The 20,863-nt window shown below is 40.3% G+C and overlaps 1 protein-coding gene across 2 annotated transcripts in view; it reads left to right on the plus strand.

The window, feature by feature from the left end:
• ssbp4 (single stranded DNA binding protein 4) overlaps positions 1-20,863 on the plus strand; it is a 103,948-nt gene that overhangs the window by 58,088 nt on the left and 24,997 nt on the right. For both annotated transcript variants that reach the window (XM_054788884.1, XM_054788883.1), the window contains exon 5: positions 13,239-13,328. In XM_054788884.1, coding sequence (XP_054644859.1) covers positions 13,239-13,328 — 90 coding nt within the window. The remainder of the gene's footprint in view (positions 1-13,238; positions 13,329-20,863) is intronic.

A 20,863-nucleotide genomic window follows, 5' to 3' on the forward strand; every position in this document is an offset into this window, starting at 1 on the left:
TTTTCTCAGGGTCGCCGCTGCTGCTCCATGTTCCATGTAAATGTTGGTGCACGTGTGTGTTGGCACATGCTAATAAGACAGGCTTCCACCCTTCTGAGACATGTGTTTCCTTCCTGAACTTACTTCTTTAACAAAATCCAGTATTACCTCCAACAGTGGCCTCCACTCTAAAAGGTGCCGCACCTCAAATAGACGCCAGAAAAAAATTACAGGTGATTCACTGTGCTTTGCAATGACTGATGCCACCATTTGTTGTGGCATAGGCATCTTTACCACAACATACACCGCCACAAATGTGTATCATAATTACATTTTTAAAAAGTCATACTTATAGTTAATAATTTCATTACTACGATTACTACTAATATGTATGACTGTTGTAATGTAGTATTATCAATGTGGTTGTTGATATTATTTTGTCCTCTCCGTCTTTATAGCTGTCACATACATTTGCTGATGTAGTCCTGTTTGTTTCTGTTGTTTTGTTATTGTTGTCGCAAATGTTGTTATTGCTGTTGTCCTTGTCTCTTTCTGTATTGTCCCCCTCTTGTCCCCGCACTCCCCCACTCTGTTTTCTTTTCTCTTCTTCTCTATCCCCTCCTGCTTCGGTCCGGCCGCTCCAAATTTGCATACCAAAAAAAATATATCTCACACTTTTCCCTGGCAGAGCAAATCTGTTGAGCACGTGAGGGCATTTAGATCAACAATACTATCCGCCCTAATGGCTGGACAGTACAAAAAAAAAGAAAAAAGTTATATTTATTTGTGGAAAAAATGTAACAAAATTACATAAAATGAATAATTATTACATTTTGATTACATTAAAATTATTTTGTACATTTAAAAAACAGTAAATATTTATTTTTGGAAAAATGTAGAAAATGTATGTAATAAATATTTTAACGATTATGAAAATGCATTTGCACAAAAAGTAAAGTTGTCGCCCCTACATGGTGCCTAGTAGTGTGTGCAGTTGAGCAAATAACTGCACTGTCACTGTATAAGGACATAGGGGAAATAATTGTGTTGTTTAAGAATGTGCATTTGATGAAGTTCCCTCCATCAACTATTGAGTGGAATAATGCTGCCCCTTGTAGTCGTGCTAGGGTGGAAGTCTGTGTGGATGTAGCTAACTTCCCATGACTGACATGTTGTCATGTTCTTTCGACAGCAAACTATGTTGAGACTAAATCAACAGCACCTCTGGTGGTTGCAGCCAAGTAGTTCTCACTAGACATATGACACTAACTAATTTTGCATTGCTGTACCTGCAGCAAGGCTATGAAGTTCACCCTGCTCTGTGCCAATGTGTGTGTGTTGGCAGCCTGCCGGTACCGCTTGGTGACAAAACAGCCAGTGAAACTGTGTGTGTGTGTGTGTCTGTGTGTGTGTTTTAGAGCAGGGTAAGAGGGTATAACATGTGTGTGTGAGTGTGTGTGTGTTTGTGGAGCTGCTGTCTTCCTGCAGTTCTGTGATCACTGGCATATTTAGCCTAATCATTGAAGAGGGGGAGCATGTGCCGCCATGAATGTGATCTGCATGGTGCATGCTTGCTGAGCGTGCGTGTGTGTGCATGTGTCACACAAGGGACATAACACTGCATCCATTTGCAGGAGACACATAGAACACATTTTAATGGGGAAGGAATGGAGTTCATCCCAACATTTTTCTTGTGTAAATAAAGAAAAATGGCTGTACAATAAAAGTCAAGAATGCACACTCAACCCGCTCTATCTAAGCCTGTTCTACATTGCTTTGTCTCAACTTCTGGTTCTGATTTAGCTTTGTGTTCACCGCCCTCCCCTTCTCTCTCAGTGTGTGTGTGTGTGTGTGTGTGTGTGTGTGTGTTTACTCCTTTTGGGTGGAGCCAAAGAGGGTCAAAGGGAGGGAAGCATGTTCCACCTCCCTGCCACTGACTAATACTTGGAGACATCTTCTCCTCCTTCTACAAATGTCTTCATTCTCTCTATATGTGTTACTGTCTTGATGTGTGTGTTTTCCTCTTTGTGGGTCTCTCCCTGTACATGCCAAAGCAGCGCATGGCTAGCTGACGCCATGATGTGTGGATATTTCTGTCAGCCTCCATTTATTTATTGATGGCCAACGCCGGTGAGCGTGTTCGCCTGCCTGCGCTGCACGAGTCTAAGGTTGACACTACTGGTTCAGTACACTGGTCTGGACCAAAAAGAGAGAAAAAAAGATACTTTGGTGTGGTTCGCTAAGGCCGTGTAGTAAGGAACATATGCATAAAGTAAGGACTTGCTTGTGCAGCTTTTGAGACATATTACTTGACGTAACTCAAATATTCCAATCCAAAATGTTGTCTACTGTCACATGCTTTTTGGTCTCATTTTAACACTGGTTTGTGTCTTTGGTTACACACGGAACTGCACCACGCAGAGTTTACTTGCAAGCAATTTGTTCGGTACACATCAGGGTTTGGACGATCACATTCACGCTTGATCAAACAAACCGTAGTAGCAGAGCAAACGCATCGGAGTACTTTTAACAGAACCAAACATGACAAGCTTGAATGCAGACTAAAAGCAGCTCCTTCTCCTCCTTCTCTTCTCTCACCTCCATGTAGTAAACATTTGTCAAAATCGATGATGGTCGACCCAGGAAGAATCACATCCGTGCCTTCACGAGTTGTGTTCCTGGTTTGGTGTATGAGGTTTTAAATGGTGACAAGCTATGGAAACCAAGAAAAATGTGGTCTTCGCAGACAAGAATGAGAATGGGTATGGTATAGGCGGAGGTTGCCACAGATTGCTTACTCAGGAACGTTTCTGGGGAAGAAATTAATACCTATGTGAGTATGTGTTTTGGACCTTGGGTAATTGCAAGGCGGGACTCTCTAATGATCACAAATGAGTGTTAACACAAAGCAGCACCTAGATATCATGTGCAACCATGCAAACGTGTTTGGTTTTTTTAATATTTGCAGACGAAGTGGACCCTTTCTCTTAAATCTCCCTCTTTTTCTTAAACGCTTCTATGCCTTCATCACATCTTGCTTCAGCGGGCCATGTGCCCCCAGGCCCCTCCAGAGTTTCAGCAAGTCCCACAGACCAGCCATTGTCTTGGGAATGTGGTTTCGCTGTCTCCCCCTCCTCCTCCTCCTCCTCCTCCTCCTCCTCCTCCTCTTCCTCCTCCATTGCACCATTCCTCCTCCTCTTCTTCCTCCCCCATGTCTGGAAGCAGACAGGCTGAGGTGTTGTTTGGTGGAACCTGACTTACCTCGTAACCAGGACTGAGCTCTCTACAGCTGTAGATGGGTCTAAAGTTGACATAACATAAATGCCCCAATTAACGCCTCTATTTAATTAACCACAGTTTCCTATAATTGTGGTTTACAACAGCAGATAATCACTGGGGTTTCTTAATTAGCATCGGGTCAAAAAACATTGGCTGTGGCTGTAGAAAACCTCATGATGTAGTGTTTTGTTAATGGAACAAGAGAGCAGTACTTTATTTTTGCTGTAGGCTGAAAACATTTGGTTTTGACATCCCACCATATCCACATGACACCAGAGAGTAACATTTCAGCTTTTTATTTCCAAGTATTTACATCTGGATCGGATGCACAGCTTAGAGGATAGCGCCTTTTATTTGAACTCACCCTTTTTTTGTGTGTGAGCGAAAGTATTGGACGGGTGTGTCCTATGGCATTGCTTATGAAATCAGTTAATAGCACTGAATGTCTTGGTTAGGATAAGTTTTGCCTGTGTAGACTTCATTTACAGGTCAACACAACATGTAAACCAGAGAGATGTCTACGGGTGAAAAACAAGCAATTGTGAATCTGAGAGAAGATGGAAAGTCAATGAGAACCATTGCACAAACATTGGTCATAGCCATTACAACCATGTCCTGAAGAATAAAGAAACCACTGGTGTTCTAAGTAACAGACATGGAACAGGTAGACCAAGGAAAACATCAGCAGGTGATGACGGAAACATTGTGAGAGCTGTAAAGAAACAGCCTGTGACATCAGCAACAAACTGCAGAGGGCAGGATTAAAGGTATCACTGTGTACTATTCATAGAACACGTCATCGTCAAAAGCACATTTGCTACACCAGAAGATGCAAACCACACATTAGCAAGAAGAATAGTAAGGGTGGAATTCGCCAAAAAGTACAGAAATTAGCCTCAAAAATTCAGAGTTTTTCAGAAATGTCTGAAATTTTTTCAAACAAATGTGAAGGCTAAGGGGTCAAGTTGTGTGGAGACCTACAACGATGCCCTGATTGTAGAGGCTGCCTAACTTGTTTGTTTTGCTTGGTCATGATTGACAGACTAAAGGGGTGATGCAACATGACTCACAATAAAATATTTTTCCATTAATCTATTTTTTCAATCCAAAGCGGTTGGTTTGGCCTTTTGAGGTAGAGGTGGTATACACGGTGCTGCCTTGGGGATACGAAATGGAAATTAGTGTGTATGTGTGTGTGCGTGTGTCACGGCTCAAACCACCCCACCCCCCAACCCATGGATTGTCTGGTACTCAGGAGAACTGCTCCTTTGGGAATGCTTGTTCCTGCTTGGCTCCACACACTAACACACACATAGACAGACACTAAAATAGAAATGGGTAGAGTGGATCAGACTGGCGTGAGATGGTTTTAAATGTCTCGCCTCGTTGCCTTGTTGGTTGCTAAACATAAAGTGTTGCGGGGTTGGAATGTCCGGCGGCATGCAGGTGTCGACCCGGGCCTGTTGTTGGACCCTTCCCACATCCTTACGATGGTGTTTACAAAGCTCATTTTCACAACATAATGCAGGATAATATATGCTAATTTAGGCTAAAGACGTCTGACTGCAGCTTCCAAGACCACCATATCGCTTTAGGCTCTATATGCTCTATATGCACAGCCTGACTGCAACTCCTCAGCTAGTCTCCCATCACCTTTTTCTCTGAAACATCAGAAAAAAAAAGAGGCAAGCGGGAGAATAATATGAAAGAATGCCAGTGAATAAAGCGGAGGTAGATATTGCTAACAAGGTTGCCAGCTCCTCTTTTCATTTTTAATAGTCCCTGTAGGTGGTCTGGCTGATAAAGTGTTATATTATGTTATAAAATCTTGGCAAAGTTTGGCGCTGCAATAAATTTCCAATAGGGAGTGCAGAAGTGTGTCTGTGGGTTTGATGACACCTTGAATGTAAATATTCTATTGGCTGCATTTCATAGGAAGATACAGTGGCGCTTCTAACCGCCCCAACATAATCTGTTATTAACTATAACAGAACATTGAAGTGTAAAAAGAAGTTAGATGCAGCATAATAACACTAAATATGAAATTACTCACCCTTTGATATGCAGGCGTAGCGTTTAAGGAAATAAGGAAATAAAACCTCTAACCTCTTTAATGACATGTGACGTTTAAGGAAGTGGCAAGAGAGGCCGAGTAGACTTCATGCATCACACCAGTGTGTCATGTATAAAGAGAAGTAGACCGCTTTGTGTGTGTGCCAGGGATGTGAGTCATTCTGTTTTTCTTTGATTGTGTAGCCGAATTGTATTGTATTGAGCAGTCGTCACTATGCTGCTATGCCATATTACAGTAAATTCCTTTTCCTGTTCTATGGTAACCGGTATTCCTCTATGGTGGCATCACTAAAACACAGAAAAAGCCAAACAAAATGCAAAATTATAAAATTTTGACAACCCTAACAATAACTTTTACTAACAATATTTGTGGAAATAATGCTTTAGAAGTCTCATAACATTTGTGGGGGTTTTTGCTGTAACTTTCATGTCATATCTTTCCTGAATTTGTTCCAAATGTTGACCTTTAACACGTAGAAATGTTGAGGCTCCAAAGTTGTAGCCCATGACACAAATGCAGTCGTCCCTCGTTTACCACAGTTAATTGGTTCCAGCCTCAACCGCAATAACTGAATTTCCAAAAAGTAGGAGTTAGTATTAATAAACTGTATATTTTCATAGCTAGAGCATAGAAAACCTGTTTATGACTTTCTAGATACAATCTTTACCATTATTAGTTTCATGTAGACATTAAATAATACCCCTATAGTCACCTTTATACTCTTATTATTCTTTGTTTGCACCACATTGCGCAGGTTACGGGAACACTGAAGGGACATAAGAGACAGCCGCCACCCATAGCATATAGCAAGCTACTGAGCGAACTAGTTATTTGGTTTAAAGACAGTGTTTCAAACGGTATGGGGAAGAAGGACAAAGCAGCCAAAAACGTACCACTTCCACACGAAATGTCAGACAAGCCATGGCTGACTCCATGCAGCGTGAAGAAGAAATTTAACTTGTCTTTCAGGTTTTTTTTTGTTTTTTTTTACTAATAATAGGCCATAGTCAACCACGAAACTGGGATCATTTAATAATTATTTTTTGAAAAAACACAATAGCGCGAGGGAGCAATGTTCGAACCGTGATACAGCGAGGGACGACTGTACATGCATATTGTTAATACATTTCAAAAGGAGTATCTACGTAAGTATTAACAAACCATCCTTTCAAATTGTGAAAGTAGTTTAGTAACTAGTAACTAGTTTAGTAACTACAGTATAATAATGTATTATTGTTGTTGCTGCTTGTGCAGTAATATCAGCCCATTACTTGCATGCTATCTCTTAGTATGCTACCTCTAAACGTTGCTAGCATTTCTGTTAAAAGTAGTTTCAAAAGCAAAGGCCAAAAGACACCAAATCAGTCTAAAACGCCGGTCCACAGGTGCGCAACAGGTAGCGGGCCCGTTCAAAATCTCTGTAGTCATAATTTAAGCATTTATAAGAATGCCTGCCAGCATGTCATTTTTTACACTACATTCTATAATATCATATAATACAGTATTAGTACATTACATGTGTTAGATTATACTATGCAAGTATTGTCTAAATCAGTGGTTCCCAGACTTTTCACTTTTGCGTCTGACTGGAAGTCATGTTCCTCCTACTCCTGCACGCTTATAAAACGTAAACCACACATCTTTGACATATTTTTAAATATATTATATATTACATTATATTTAAAAAAAATCAAATGTGTTATTTTTCTTTTTTTGTGTGTGTGTCTTATTTTTCAACTGCACACAGGCTACTTATTTAAAACAAAGAGTGTTTTGGAGAGGTAAGACATCTCCTGGCAGGTTTGTCTTCTGTTTGGTGAATGTATTTATAACAAGTGGTAACAAACTGTGGTAAGATGTGGTGAATTTTGATCTTTTTGTGTGCTTTGGTCTGCAGCAACATGGAAATAATGAGTACAATGTTACACGTAAACATAATAATTATGAAAACAAAGGCACATGACGCACAGAACTCAATATGGTAATTAATTCAGTACGAGGCTTTTTACTGAGCCAAATGGACAAGCATGAGATTATGCACCAAGCAAAAATGGAACATTATTAAACCTCACCTCTGTGCATTTATGCACAGCCTTAACATTTGTGAACAAGGATGAGGTGAAGGAAGAATAGAAAATTCACATCTGCGCAGCGAAAGTCATACGCGTAAGTCTCAATCTGCGTCACGCATGGCGTGTTCAAGGACCGCCGAACAAAGTGGACGCAAAGCCCGAAGAAGCCACATTATTCGTGAAAGCATAAATTTACTTACACGTGCAAAATTGGGGGATTTCGGACACAGCCAGTGCATCCAGTCAACAAATGACAGCTCAGAAAACGCACCAATGAAACGCTTTTAATGCGCAACGTAATCATCAAACTTACTTATTTGTTCATCTGACGCACACAGAACAATGAACAACTTCATCCTGTCACCTTCTGCACTGTCCTACCAGGCATTTGAGCACATTACGTAAATGGCAATTGTTCGGCGCAAATGTAGTCAAGCCGGTTTTCATTTTTATTCACGTACCCCCTTTGCCAATCTGCGTATCCCTAGGGGTACGCGTACCACACTTTGGGAACCTAGGGTTTAAATGAACAAATGGTGACTACATTTTGGTGCAACGAGGATGGATTCTTTTAAACTTTCAGCACATACTGTATATAAAGACTTTTTTTTTTTTTTACTGGAAAGACGGAAGACCTGTCAGTATTTACACATATTAAATGAATACACACTTTTAACAAATGCACTCCAGAAGTCAGCTTTATTCATACAAAAGGTTGTAGGAACAAAGCATATAAACATGCAGCTCAGCAAATCAACATTACACATGAAAATGTCATTCGCTATTGCTCGCTAAATGTCATTGTGTGAAGGGTCCCTGCGCGTATACATTCCCGCTGACGATATATGTGCATGTTTGGCAGTGTGTGTACTCGAGTATGTGTGTGTGTGTGTGTGTGTATTATTTATCGGGCTAAAGGAGACACTAAATGCATTCCTGGTGTTTTTATTGTCAATCTCCATACCTTTAGTGGCACCAGCATTTTCTCAAGTCTAGCTGCCTACCAGAGAATTCCGCTCACCTCAGGCAGCAGCTGGTCCAATTTTGGATGTTTTATTTTGTTAAATGTAATGATAATGGGGAAGGTGTTATTTGTCTTGGACATGCTTAACAAGTTAGATTGAGGAACATCAGGGCTTGCACATGTTACAATGGAAAAGTGGTAGGTAAAAGCAGATATGATGTAATCCTACCCGTCCTCCGTGTCTCAGCAATTATTGTTTATTTGTCTGTAGGTGTTAGATCTTTGATGCTTTTCTTTTTACTTTTGGATGCATTGCCTGCTTTTTATAACGCTTCTTTTCCAACAGCCCCCTCTTTATGATTAGTGGATGTCAGTGCCTGATGAAATGCAGCCCTGCTCTTTGATTTAAAGGCCCCCTGTATGATGTTTTTCACCCCTTGAGGATTTATGTCCCATGTGGGGAGGAGACAATGTACAGCACAAGAAACAGTGAGCAACTATTGCTAACAGCTGTGAATGGAGGCTTACCACACAACGTTTGTCCCTAGCCTCCAAGCAATTAGCAGCGTTAATGATCGTCAATTAGGCATATAGCTGCAAATGCATGTTTCATTTAAAGTGTGTGGAGTCTCGTATGCGCTCGTCGTATCCCACTCGACATGGCGGGCCTAATGATGGAGCGATAGGGCACGGGCCGAGCGAGTGGAGATGTGTAGGGGATCACGTCGGTGTGTTTGTGTGTCTGTGTGTAATTAAAGAGCAGTGCCAGCGGGGGGCACCTGTGTTAGAAAGGGTCATCAGGGCGAGCAGCAGGCCATCGGCAACCTTTGGTCATTAACTACCAACACTGCCAATAAATGTGTGTAAGTGTGTGCGCATGTAGCGTGTGTGTGCGTGTTTGTGTGTGTGTGTGTGTGTGTGTGTGTGGATGCGTGTACAGAAGCCACTCACTTAATGACGTCCTGTCAATACATGTTTTACTCCGTCAATGTAGGTTCACATTATTGAAATTGAAAATTTAAAATGGAATAAAAATACTATTTTTTTTATTTAAGGATTATTTCAGCAATTTCATTTATATATTAGTAAATAATATAATTTTAATATAATTTTAATAATATAATTTTTGTTTTCTTTTTTATTTATAATTAAAAACAATTTACATCATAATGGTATTTTTATTTTGTGAATTGAATTTAATTATGACTTTCATTATTTTGCATATTTTTCACTGATTGGCTGAGAGAAATCACATGGTTCTACTGTGCATTTTTACTTAAGTTTTAGTTGTTAAGGGCTGTGTATGTTAGTTCACAAAAGACTATAGATGAACCATTTTCCTGTCTGTTTCTAATATTCAAGTATTAAAAATACTCACCAAAATTGGATATTTGCGGCATAAAAAGTTCTTTTCTAGTCAAAAAGGTGTTATTCTTTTGTAATTAATTCAACACGGTCAGCATGCAACCTGACATTACAATGATTGGGTGGTCGTAGACTACCACCATGTGTCCCTCCAGCCGTCACGAGAGATCCACCTGTGGCTTTAATGCTAATGAGCTGTGTTTGACCGCGGCTGTTTCCAAGAAGAAAACCAAAAAGATTAAACTTCCAGCTCCCACGTCTGTCGCTGACTGACAGATAATTTGGCAGAGCTTTATTTTAAGATGCAAAGCGAAGCCTCTCTTTTTTTGTCCCCATCTATCCTGCGTGAAGTGTTCGGTGTATACACAGGGTGGGCTCATCTAGCTCAGGTCCGGTCAGAGGTGGTATCATGTCCATGAGGAAGGAGGCTTTTCCTTCATGATGTCATGAAAGCAGCCGTTTGAGTGCCTATTGTAAAGGTAATAATAATACATTTTATTTATAGTGCACTTTACACATAGATTTTTCTCATGTTTGGTGCTCGCAAACAGGCTCTGGGGACATATTACTGTTACAGCATCACAACTTTTTCATAATAGGGGACAGGCTTGTGCTCCAGCCTTTGCTACCTGATCTGACAGAGGCGTACACCCACTTAACCAGCGACGGTGTTATTGTGGCCAGCAGGTCGTAGTAGTAGTATGTCTGCCTTGCTTGTCTGGAGTCAGATAACAGCAGATCCATGACTCCCTGGAAGCGGCGGTCTGATCCCCGCACAGATAGAGAGGCTCATTCGCTGTCTGAGGGCCATCCAGCCATGCAGCCAGCCCGCCAACTAGCCAGGCAGCCTCTTTGCTACGGAGCTGAAGAGCATCACAACCAGGGGGCCAAAGGAGAGCGAGAAGCATTAAATATTCTCTGTTTTCCCACTTCGAACCCTAATGGAGCTTAACTTGAAGTAAAGTGTTACATGTATTATCACGTGTGCTCAAGTACTCACATTAGCTTGAGTGTGAACTAACTAGACAACAATAAGGGTGGGAATCACAGTGAACTTTGCGATAAGACATTAGCATGTGTTATATACGTATTTGGCAAGGAAAACGAAGGTATTACGATACAGTGATAATGATAACAATCTATATATGTTGGGGAAAGCAACAGTGTCACTCAAAACTGAGCGTGATTAACTTTTTAACTTGTATGTATGTATCCCAATAATATCACACATACCCTGGCATACTATATCAATTATTTTTGTAACAAGAAAAAAGTCAGTTTTACAAGAATAAACTCATAATGAGGTAAAATAATGTAATTTTAGTAGCATAGAGTTGAAATATTAAATCCGAAAAAAAAGATTGTTTTGACAGTCATGATATTAAGAAATAAGAAATACAACGAAATAATTTTGTAATTTGGGGGAAATTAGGTTGGAGAAAAAGTTATACTATTATGAGAATGAGAATAAAGTCATAATATTATGGGAATAAAGTCATAATATGACGAAGAAAATTTTCGAAGACTATTTGAGAAGAAATAGTGAAATATTTGGAAAAAAAAAAAAAACAGCAGCAAAAATGGGGGAAAAAAGTGCAAAGACCAAAGTTCATACTAATACCCTTTTTCACTTATACCACAAAGCTGAGATGTCGATTTTCTTGACATACATATATATAACTTCCTAGAATATGCTTTACAGATTATCGAAGTGGCCCTTGCATTTCAGTATGTGCCCTCAGGGGGAAAAAGTTTGGACACCCCTGATATCAAACGTCTCACAAAAGAGAAACAACCTCACATAACACCAAACATTTTATTACACATATTCTCAAGAGAGAATACAAGTACTACAGAAATGGAACTTGGATGTAGTTTAGACTAGTGCTGGGAAACATCACATGGCCCAGTTTCCCAAGGGAGAAAGCCATGCTCTGTTTAACAATGTCACAGTACATGTTGGAATTTTCCCCTCACTGAATCGCACCTTACCCGGTGCCGGCAGCACTCATGCACCCGCTACTTCCGACAGCCAAGACAGAAATATCCTATTACTGGTTGTGTTGTCAGCTATTTGGCTAATGCCTGTGTATTGCCTCATTTTCAGTGGCTAATAAATCTCCACTGCTCTGCAAGCTGTACAAAGACTACTCTAATGGATTTCCAAGTTTCTCTTCTACAGTATTGTCCCCGTAATAAAACAGTTGCTGTGTACTGTGTATATTGTATATTGAGTCTTTGATTTAATGATTTCAAAGCAGGATCATCATTATTATTACACTATTAACATGTGGTTTAAAGATGGGAAGACATTACTGTATATGTTGTATGCATTAAGCTTGTTTGTATGCACGGAGAGAGTGGAGACAATGGACTGATTTCGTTCTCCTCTTCATTCTCATTGAGCTCATTGGCTTTCCCTCCGCTACCCCGGCCATGCTGTTGATTGACGGCCTGAGGGTTTTAATGGGCACTGAAGTGCAGGAGCTGAGGTCGGGGTTGTCATGGCAACTAGGAGACGGGAGGCCTTTTGCTTCTGCTTCTGCTGCTGCTTGCCACTGCTTCACCAGCGTAGTGTGGAGCCTTGTACAATGCTGCGCACACATACATTGTCAATCCAGTAGTGGACCTGTCTTGACCCTCATATTGGAGAACTAAAATGTCTCCACAAAATGCTGCTCCAACGTCACTTTCCTTCTTGTCCTCCTTCATGCTCTCTGCTGTCTATGCTGTGTTTTTAGGCAGCCTCCTTCATCTATTGTTTGTCGCTAACCACCAACAAATAAGTGTCTTATAGGGCCAGGTTGAGGTTAGCAGGGTCTCAGATCTCGCTGTGTTTTGGCAGGAGAACACCCATTCCATCAAACCATATTCTTGTATGGCTTCTAAAAATGACTCTGTTATTGCTTCCTTGGATTTCTTCGTGGGTCCAAGACAAACCTGTGGAAGACATACCAAACAGGACAGTCAGACAACTACGCCCATATAGACTTAAAATCTTGAAACTTTCTCAAAGTTGGTAAGTGCAGGTAGCAAAATTGGTGGTACTTGCCTAAATTTATGAGGTGTAAAAACATCGAAAACCATTGATATACTGTATTTGCTGGATCTCTGTGCAAAGGAGGCTTGCTAACTGTGTATCAATATCAAGTAGCACCTCATAAATTTCAGCAAGTACCACCATTTTTGCTACCTCCATTTACAATCACTGTTTACGTTTGAATATGTGGCTTGTACTCACTGGTAATTAGCTTGTGGCGAGATCAACATTGATATTTCAGCATGTTGTGCAAATCTATAGTTAATAAATGTCTATTTCTACATTCATTTATGTCTGTAATTTAATTTTCTTTTTACTTAATAAGAAAATAATCTTTGGCGCCTGAGTATCTATTGACAGAGCCTGCGTCCCACCAGTGGTACTCGTTCTACAGTTTGTATCCATTCATCAAAGACTTGGTTTTTGTCCCCACGGCTCAACCTGTGTTTCCTGTGTGTTGTCCAGAGTGCGGCCGCCGCCCCCAGTCCAGTGATGGGCAACATGCCACCCAACGACGGCATGCCGGGAGGACCCATGCCCCCGGGTTTCTTTCAAGTAAGAACTACAGTATATGTATTTGTTTGTGTAAGATAACTCTTCTACTCCTGAACCACTGGTGAACATTTGTCACAACTTGCGCCCCTACTGTGTTGCCTGTGCTATTAGTTGTCTGACATATACACCAAATGGAAGCGCTGTTATTAAACCCCAAAAGTTGGTTTGACTTGAAGTTTTTCACACAGCTCTACAAAACACACACTATAGATTTAGTGTGTTCATGTGTGTGGAATTCGACTAAGACGGGTTGAGAAACATTGCCGCTATCAATGATGGCCATCTTTGTAGGGCCACAGGCAGGACTTAGCAACTAATTGTCCATAAGTCATTGACCTTTTGTCTAATGATTATAAAAAATTAGGTTCTCTGTATTACAAATACGGTACAGTTTCCTTTATGCAGTAAACGGTTTGAATATCGCTCCCTCACTCTATCACAGTTTTTAAAAAATAATTAATAAATGATCACTGTTTCGTGGTTGACTATGAGCTTTTATTAATCAACAAATATTGAAAGACAGGTCATATGTAGTATTCTAGTCACTAGATGTCAGTAATGTTACATTGATGAGACGTGGCATGCTAAAAAAAAGTTCTTCACCCATTTCATGTGGAAGTGGTACGATTGTGGCTTCTTACTTTGTCCTTCTTCCCCGCTTCATTTGCAACCCTTTGAATGAATAAATTGGAGGCTAACTAGTTAGCTTGTAGCATGCTATGCTTAAAGCCACGGTCGTCTCTTGTGTCCCAGCAGTGATCCCGTAGCCTGCACATAAGAGTTGCACAATGTGGTGTAAACAAAGAATAATAACTAAAGTGTAAAGTGTAAAGGTGACTACAAGGGTGCTATTTCATGTCTACAGGGCTCAAATAGTGGTAAAAATGTTATTTAGAAAGTCATCAGCAGGTTTTCTATGCTCTCCATATATTAATGGAATCTTACTTTGCGGAAATCACTTCTCGCGGTTGGGTCTGGAAACAATTAACCGCGATAAACGAGGGACCACTGTATATGCTAACGTGTCTTCCAAAGCATTTTGACCACAACCCATAGGGGGTGCCACAAATACCCCCACCACTCCTCCTCTTAGCATCCCTAAACCCGTCCTTCTGTCTCCCCCTCCTTTTTTTTAGCCTCTTTAGCCTTTAGTCCTAATCCCTGTCCAGATGTGTCCCCTTCTCTGTCCCCACCCATATGTCACACAGCCCCAGTTGTTGACTCCTGATGCTCTGTCTCTGTCAGAAGTACTTCATAGCTTTCCTCTCGTCATCCCAAATATCCATCTCGGCTTTTAGTGTGTAAGTGAAGGTGGTTAGGAGAGGCGATTGTTGTCCCTTGGTTTGTGTTACTTCACTAAGTCCTCCTGTCATCACTGTTGTCTTAAGGCTGTCTGTTAGAGGTCATTCTTACAAGCACACACACAGCCTTTTGTAGCTTTGAACCACATCAAACTAGTCTCAAAATATCTCGAACGAAAAGATATTAGAAGAAAGTCATTTGTATTTACACTATATATGGCCTCAATTCACAACAGAAGTTATCTGTTGCATCAAAGAAAACTGTGAGTAAAACACTCTGGCGACGAGGTCAAGGAAAAACTCAAAGGAAAAGGAAGACGCCTTGAGCTGAGTTCATGACCAAATCTGAATTATCGAACAAAACAAATTATGACATTGATTTTACATGAAGAGTGCCACTTACTTTAACATTTTTAACACCTGCAATGACCGCATGGAAGTATCCTTGAGCAAAACTTTAAGGTCGCTTTTGTGCATGACGGCACACAAATAAATAAATAACTACAAATGGTTATACCACTGGTGAAGCCTAAAATAAATAATAATAATTACATCTATTTACATAAAATATATTGTCATTTTTAATTATGTATGTAGAAATTTAACATTTTAAACGTTTTTGCTCATTTTCAAAGACAAAAATACGCATTAGTTTGGGATGTCCGATCGGCCCGATATTGCCATAAAAATGTAATATTGGTTGACATCGGTATTGGGGTTTTTCACTATAATGAAAACCGATAATAAAAAACTGCTGTATATATAGGCCTATGGGCTGCCCTACTTACCGTCATCGAGGCATCCAGCGCCGCCAATATGTGGAAAGACACGTCCCGTGTTATTCTTTTCTATTTTATTAATCTCCAAGAGAAATGTCTAAAATGTCTAAAACAATATTGTGGGTCACCACAATGTGTTAATGCCATGACATGATACGTGATGTTACACATATCTGTATAGTAGATAGTTGATATCTGAATCGGAAATTGAGAGTTGGACAATATCGGCATATCGAGTATCGGCAAAAAAGCCAATATCGGACATCTCTAATATTAGTTATATACAACAAGCAAAAACTAAACAATTTATGGTGCCCTATTAATATTTCCCAAACTTAAAAGGACCTCTTCACATTAAAGTACTATACAGAATATGCAATTATGATGTCCTTTGATGTACTTTTCCTGGAGTCCATTTTTTTTCATGAAGTCTGCAAATTTCCACATTGGAACTAAGATTAAGATTAAGATTTCGATAAGATTAACTATTTGTGATGTCACCAGTTATGCTCCATACCTTGCCTCTTAGTATCAAGCCAGCCTTCTCTGTGTGTGCACTGTAAATCTCAAACTGTTATTAAACAGTGAGAACAGGAAGATAAACGCACTTTCGGACTTATTATTATTCTTTCTCATTGGCTGTGTAGGATGTATCCATGCATACCGTTTGCTGTATAGTCATTTGCATGCATGTGCTTGTGCTCAAATTGTGTGTGTGTGTGTGTGTGTGTGTGTGTGAGCGCGTGTGTGTGTTTGTGTGTGTTGGGGTCGTGGAGAATGTTAATGATGTATGAGCAGCGAGCAGGGCCAGGGAGAAAGCTATCTGATGGTGATGGTGTTGCGTGAGTGACATGGCGTTCCATAAATAGACCCAGTGTGCATGACAGTCAGAAAGACGGGCAGAGGCAGTTAGACGGACAGACAGCATGGCAGAAGGGGAGACAGGGCAGTAACGAGAGGAATGGATTATTTTATTTCAAGCACATTCATGGTCTTCCCTGTTTAGCTCCACATATCCAAGGAAGGAAAACAACAGAACAGAAACAAGCCTGACGAGAGTTGAGATTATGCATAAACATTTTTTTTATGATAGAGACTATTATTTTGTGTAATTGTAAAGAAAACATGTAAAAATGCCCAACACAGCAGATGTTAATAACGGCCACTTTGCATAATATAAGTAACCATAAGAAAACAAAATGACTCAAAATAATCCACAAAGTCAAAGCACACGAGCATACAATGTAGATGTGTCATATAATTAATGACCAGTTATTAATGATGACGACCACTCTGCATAATATAAATAACCATTACAAATAAACACAACAACTCAAAATAATCCACAACGTCAATGCAGGGGCAGGCATACAACATAGATGTGCCATATTAAAGTGATTGCTCCTCTCGCCAGTTATGAATGATACCACCTGGCATGATATAAATAAACATTAGAAATAACCAAAATGGCTAGAAACATATCCACAAAGTCAAAGCAGATTATAGATTATTATTTTCCAAGTTGGACATGTTGTATAATCAAAACAATCGATACCTCCGCCAATTCATGATAACGGCCACGTTGCACCATATAAGAAACCATTACAAAAACAAAATGAAATGACTCAAAATAATCCACAAAGTACATGTATCATATGGTTCATGTGATTACTCCTCCTGCCAGTTGTTAATGATAATCACCAACTTGCATGACATAAATAACCCTTAGACATAATCAAAATGATTGAAAATAATCCACAAAGTCAAATCAGGGGCAGGCATACGACATAGATGTGTCATATAATTAACTCATTCAATCCCAGACATTTTTCAAAAGACAACCCCTTCAGTACCGTCCATTTTAGATGATTTTAGTTGACTCTCATCTTTCATCATAAAAACCTTTTTTCTGTTCTGTAGTAATCAGCAGTAGAACATAGGTAAGTTTCAGGTAAAGGTCAGTTCCCAACAAGGAAAGGGAGAAAAACTGCTTTTTGTGAAAAGATACATTTCCATCATAACTTTCACTTTGACTTTGCTTTTGTGACAGCTCAAATATTGAAGCAACTGTACCACAACATAAACATCGCAAAAAAGGGTTGTTTTACATCAGCACATGCACATGCACACATGTGGGCGTGCATGCGTTAAAATTTCCCTACAATGCGTAACCTTCCAACACTGCTCAATGCGCTTCCACTTCCTCCTTGCTGTTGAGTGTGTATTTACATGCAAAAGATCCATGCCGAGCTCTTATCAAATGCACTTCTGTCACCTTGTGGCCGTTTTTATATCTTAAAACTGCAGTGACAGTGACTTCTATGAGTGCGCAGTTCATCACCTCTTTTTGCCTCTCGCGCAAAAAGACCCAAGACATATAAATACATCTTTGGGATGGGGCGTTCGGGTTTATTAGAACGTATACATACGTTTTTGGTATTGAATGAGTTAATGTGATTGCTCCTCCTGCCAGTTATTATTGATAACCAGCACCTTGCATGATATAAATAAACATTTGAAATAACCAAAGTGACTAGAAAATAATCCACAAAGTCAAATCAGATTATAGATTAGTATTTTCCAAATTGGACATGATGTACAATCAAAACAATCACTCCTCCCACCAGTTAATAATAATGACCACATTGCATAATATAAGTAACAATTAGAAAAACAAAACGACTCAAAATAATCCACAAAATCAACGAGCACAAGCACACTATGTAGATTCATGTGATTGCTCCTCCTGCGAGTCATTAATGATAACCGCCACTTTGCATGATATAAATCACATATAATCCACAAAGTCAAAGTCAAAGCGAGACGGCACACAAAGTAGATGCGGCATGTAATTAATGGCATTGCTCCTCCTACCAGTATTAACGCCATCCTGTGCAATATGAATAAACACAACCACTGCAAATAATCCAAAAATTCTGGAAAATTGCAGTAAAGCAGTGTTGTGTTATGACACAATGACACAAGCAAACATTTTGAATCATGGATGAGTGCAGCGCCGTGTGAGTGCGACCATTTAATGAATGCACTTTCACTTTTATTCATAAAACAATGTGAATAAACCTGTTTTCAACTCCTATTCCACCAACTTTCCACCTTGGGGGAGGTCTGCGGCTCGACTGAGTACTTTGTCTAGTATGTTTGGCTTCCTTTCACAACTTTTTCCCTTGGATTTCATTCTGGCATTTTTCTCCTTCATTCTCGTCTTTTTGGAACTATTATTTTCTCACACACGCTGCTTTTAGTGGCACATGCTTACTCACCAAAACGTGTGGGTTGTGTGATCCGTTATGTACACTGTTCGCTTTTTTCCTTTTTTCTACCCCGCTGTGCTACCAAGGTAATTAACATAGGCGACCCTTACGTTGTTGTTGGCTGCAGTCCTGTGTGAGGGAGAGAGGTAAAACTACAGCGGGAGGAGTGTACCACCTCACTGGTGCACCAAAGAGGTAGATAAATGAGACCTGCAACCTCAAAATAAGATGATGCGAGGGTCTAAGGAGTGTGTATATAAACCTCCTCACCATCACTGCTGCATCATGGCCCTCGGGGGAGGACGGGCAGAGGGGAGATGGTGTGGAGGGGAGACTAAATTTAATGATAGAGGACACACAAAGACATCAGGAGACACGTTCACAAATGTTTTTTCAATGGCATTTAAAAGCTACGTCGCATGGACAAAAATCATGCAATGCACTGCAATGCAAATTCCACATAGAGAGATACAACCCCGGATTTGAAAGCAGAACCTTCTTGCCATGAGACAGAAGTGCTGCCACCAACTCTACTGACGGAGCAAAAAGATAACTAAGTAAATAATAACTAAATAAATAGTAGCTATGTCATGCAGCCCTTTTAAACCTGTCAGGGTGGGGCTGACTTTTTGGACCACAAAAGCATCATGGCTTCTCTTGCCAAAGAGTCCAGCGCGGCGTGTGTTTTTGCAGTCCAGGTAATTGCAGCTCTTCTGGGGCGACGCCAAAACAAGAAAAGCAGACAACAAGAGGATTAAGTTTGATTACACACTTTAAGAACAAGCGGCACGAGTATCAAAGGCGGCATTTAAGGAGGTGTTCATGATCAAACAGGACGTGTGCCGTGCACGTAGCGAATTAAGAGAGACACCTGCTCTAGGTAAAGTAAAGGCGCGTATCAAAAGACGGATGTCGGCATTGATCAGCATTATTCATAGGACATGGTGGTCATGCATGATCAATTGTACTGTGGGGCTTTGACTTTGTGGTTGCACTCAAGTCTTTTTGTCAATTTCTATTATAAGTTATCAATAATAACTGGCGGGAGAAGCGATCACATGATTTATATGACACGTAAGTTGCATACTAGCATGTGCCCGGCCTGTGCATGAGCAAGTGCAGCATGTGCTTTGATTTCATGGATTATTTTGAAGCTTTCTGTTTATTTCTATTGCGTGAGATGGTGGTTATCATTAATAACTGGCCGGAGGCGTGATTGCATAAATTATACTGTATAACACGAATGTAGTGTGACAATGTTGCTGCGCATGATCAAACACACTATTCGCTTTGATTTTGCAGATTATTTTGAGTCTATTTATTTCTAATGTGACAAGTGTTAATAACTGGCAAGATTGTTCTATACATGATGATGTATGGTGAACTTATTTTGAGGTTTTTGTTTACTCTTTGATGCAAGGTTGTGGTTATCATTAATAACTGGTGGGAGGAGCGATCGCATTAATGGCTGCTTTGCGTGCACATGTACCTATGTGATAAACATTACCGTTTTCATGTCGTTGTCATGTCCACATACACAGTCTGCAGTGAACCTAAATTAAGTGTTTTTGGGGCCCGAACCAAGATTTCAACCTGGAACCTTCTTGTCCCGAGGTGACGAACCACTCGTCTACTGTGTCGCCCAATTTACATAGATGGTTTCCTGCTTTTCTATCGGGTTTAACTGTCTCTTTGTCAACAACAAAACAGTCCTGATAGCATGTTGTCATCTTGTCACCCTGCTATATATATTGGGAGCTAGCTGGAGAGCTCTCTGGAATGTTAGCGAGAAGTGACAATGTGTGTGTGTGTGTGTGTGTGTGTGTGTGTGTGTGTGTGTGTGTGTGTGTGTGTGTGTGTGTGTCTGTGTGCTGTTCCTCCTGGCTTTGTTTGTTGTGTTCAGTGATGCAGGCTGCTTTGTATTCTTATTGTGTGTGTGTGTCTGTCTTTGCGTATGTGTGTGTGTGTGGATATGTGTGCAGTGCTAATAGCGTGACTGCAGCTACACACTGCCCTCTAGCGACAACAGCTAAACATATCTTCCATCTCTAATACAAGTAATGCACGTGGTCCAAAACGGATGCTGTGAGTCTTTCTTAAGCCGAATCGAGTGGTGGAAAGGCAAGGGGGGCTTTGTGGTCCTGTGCCAAGCTGTTATCTCCTTAGCCGGGCTAGAAAATGAT

The sequence above is a fragment of the Dunckerocampus dactyliophorus genome, chromosome 10 (assembly GCF_027744805.1).
Source record: "Dunckerocampus dactyliophorus isolate RoL2022-P2 chromosome 10, RoL_Ddac_1.1, whole genome shotgun sequence".
In the NCBI taxonomy this organism is placed as follows: Eukaryota; Metazoa; Chordata; class Actinopteri; order Syngnathiformes; family Syngnathidae; genus Dunckerocampus; species Dunckerocampus dactyliophorus.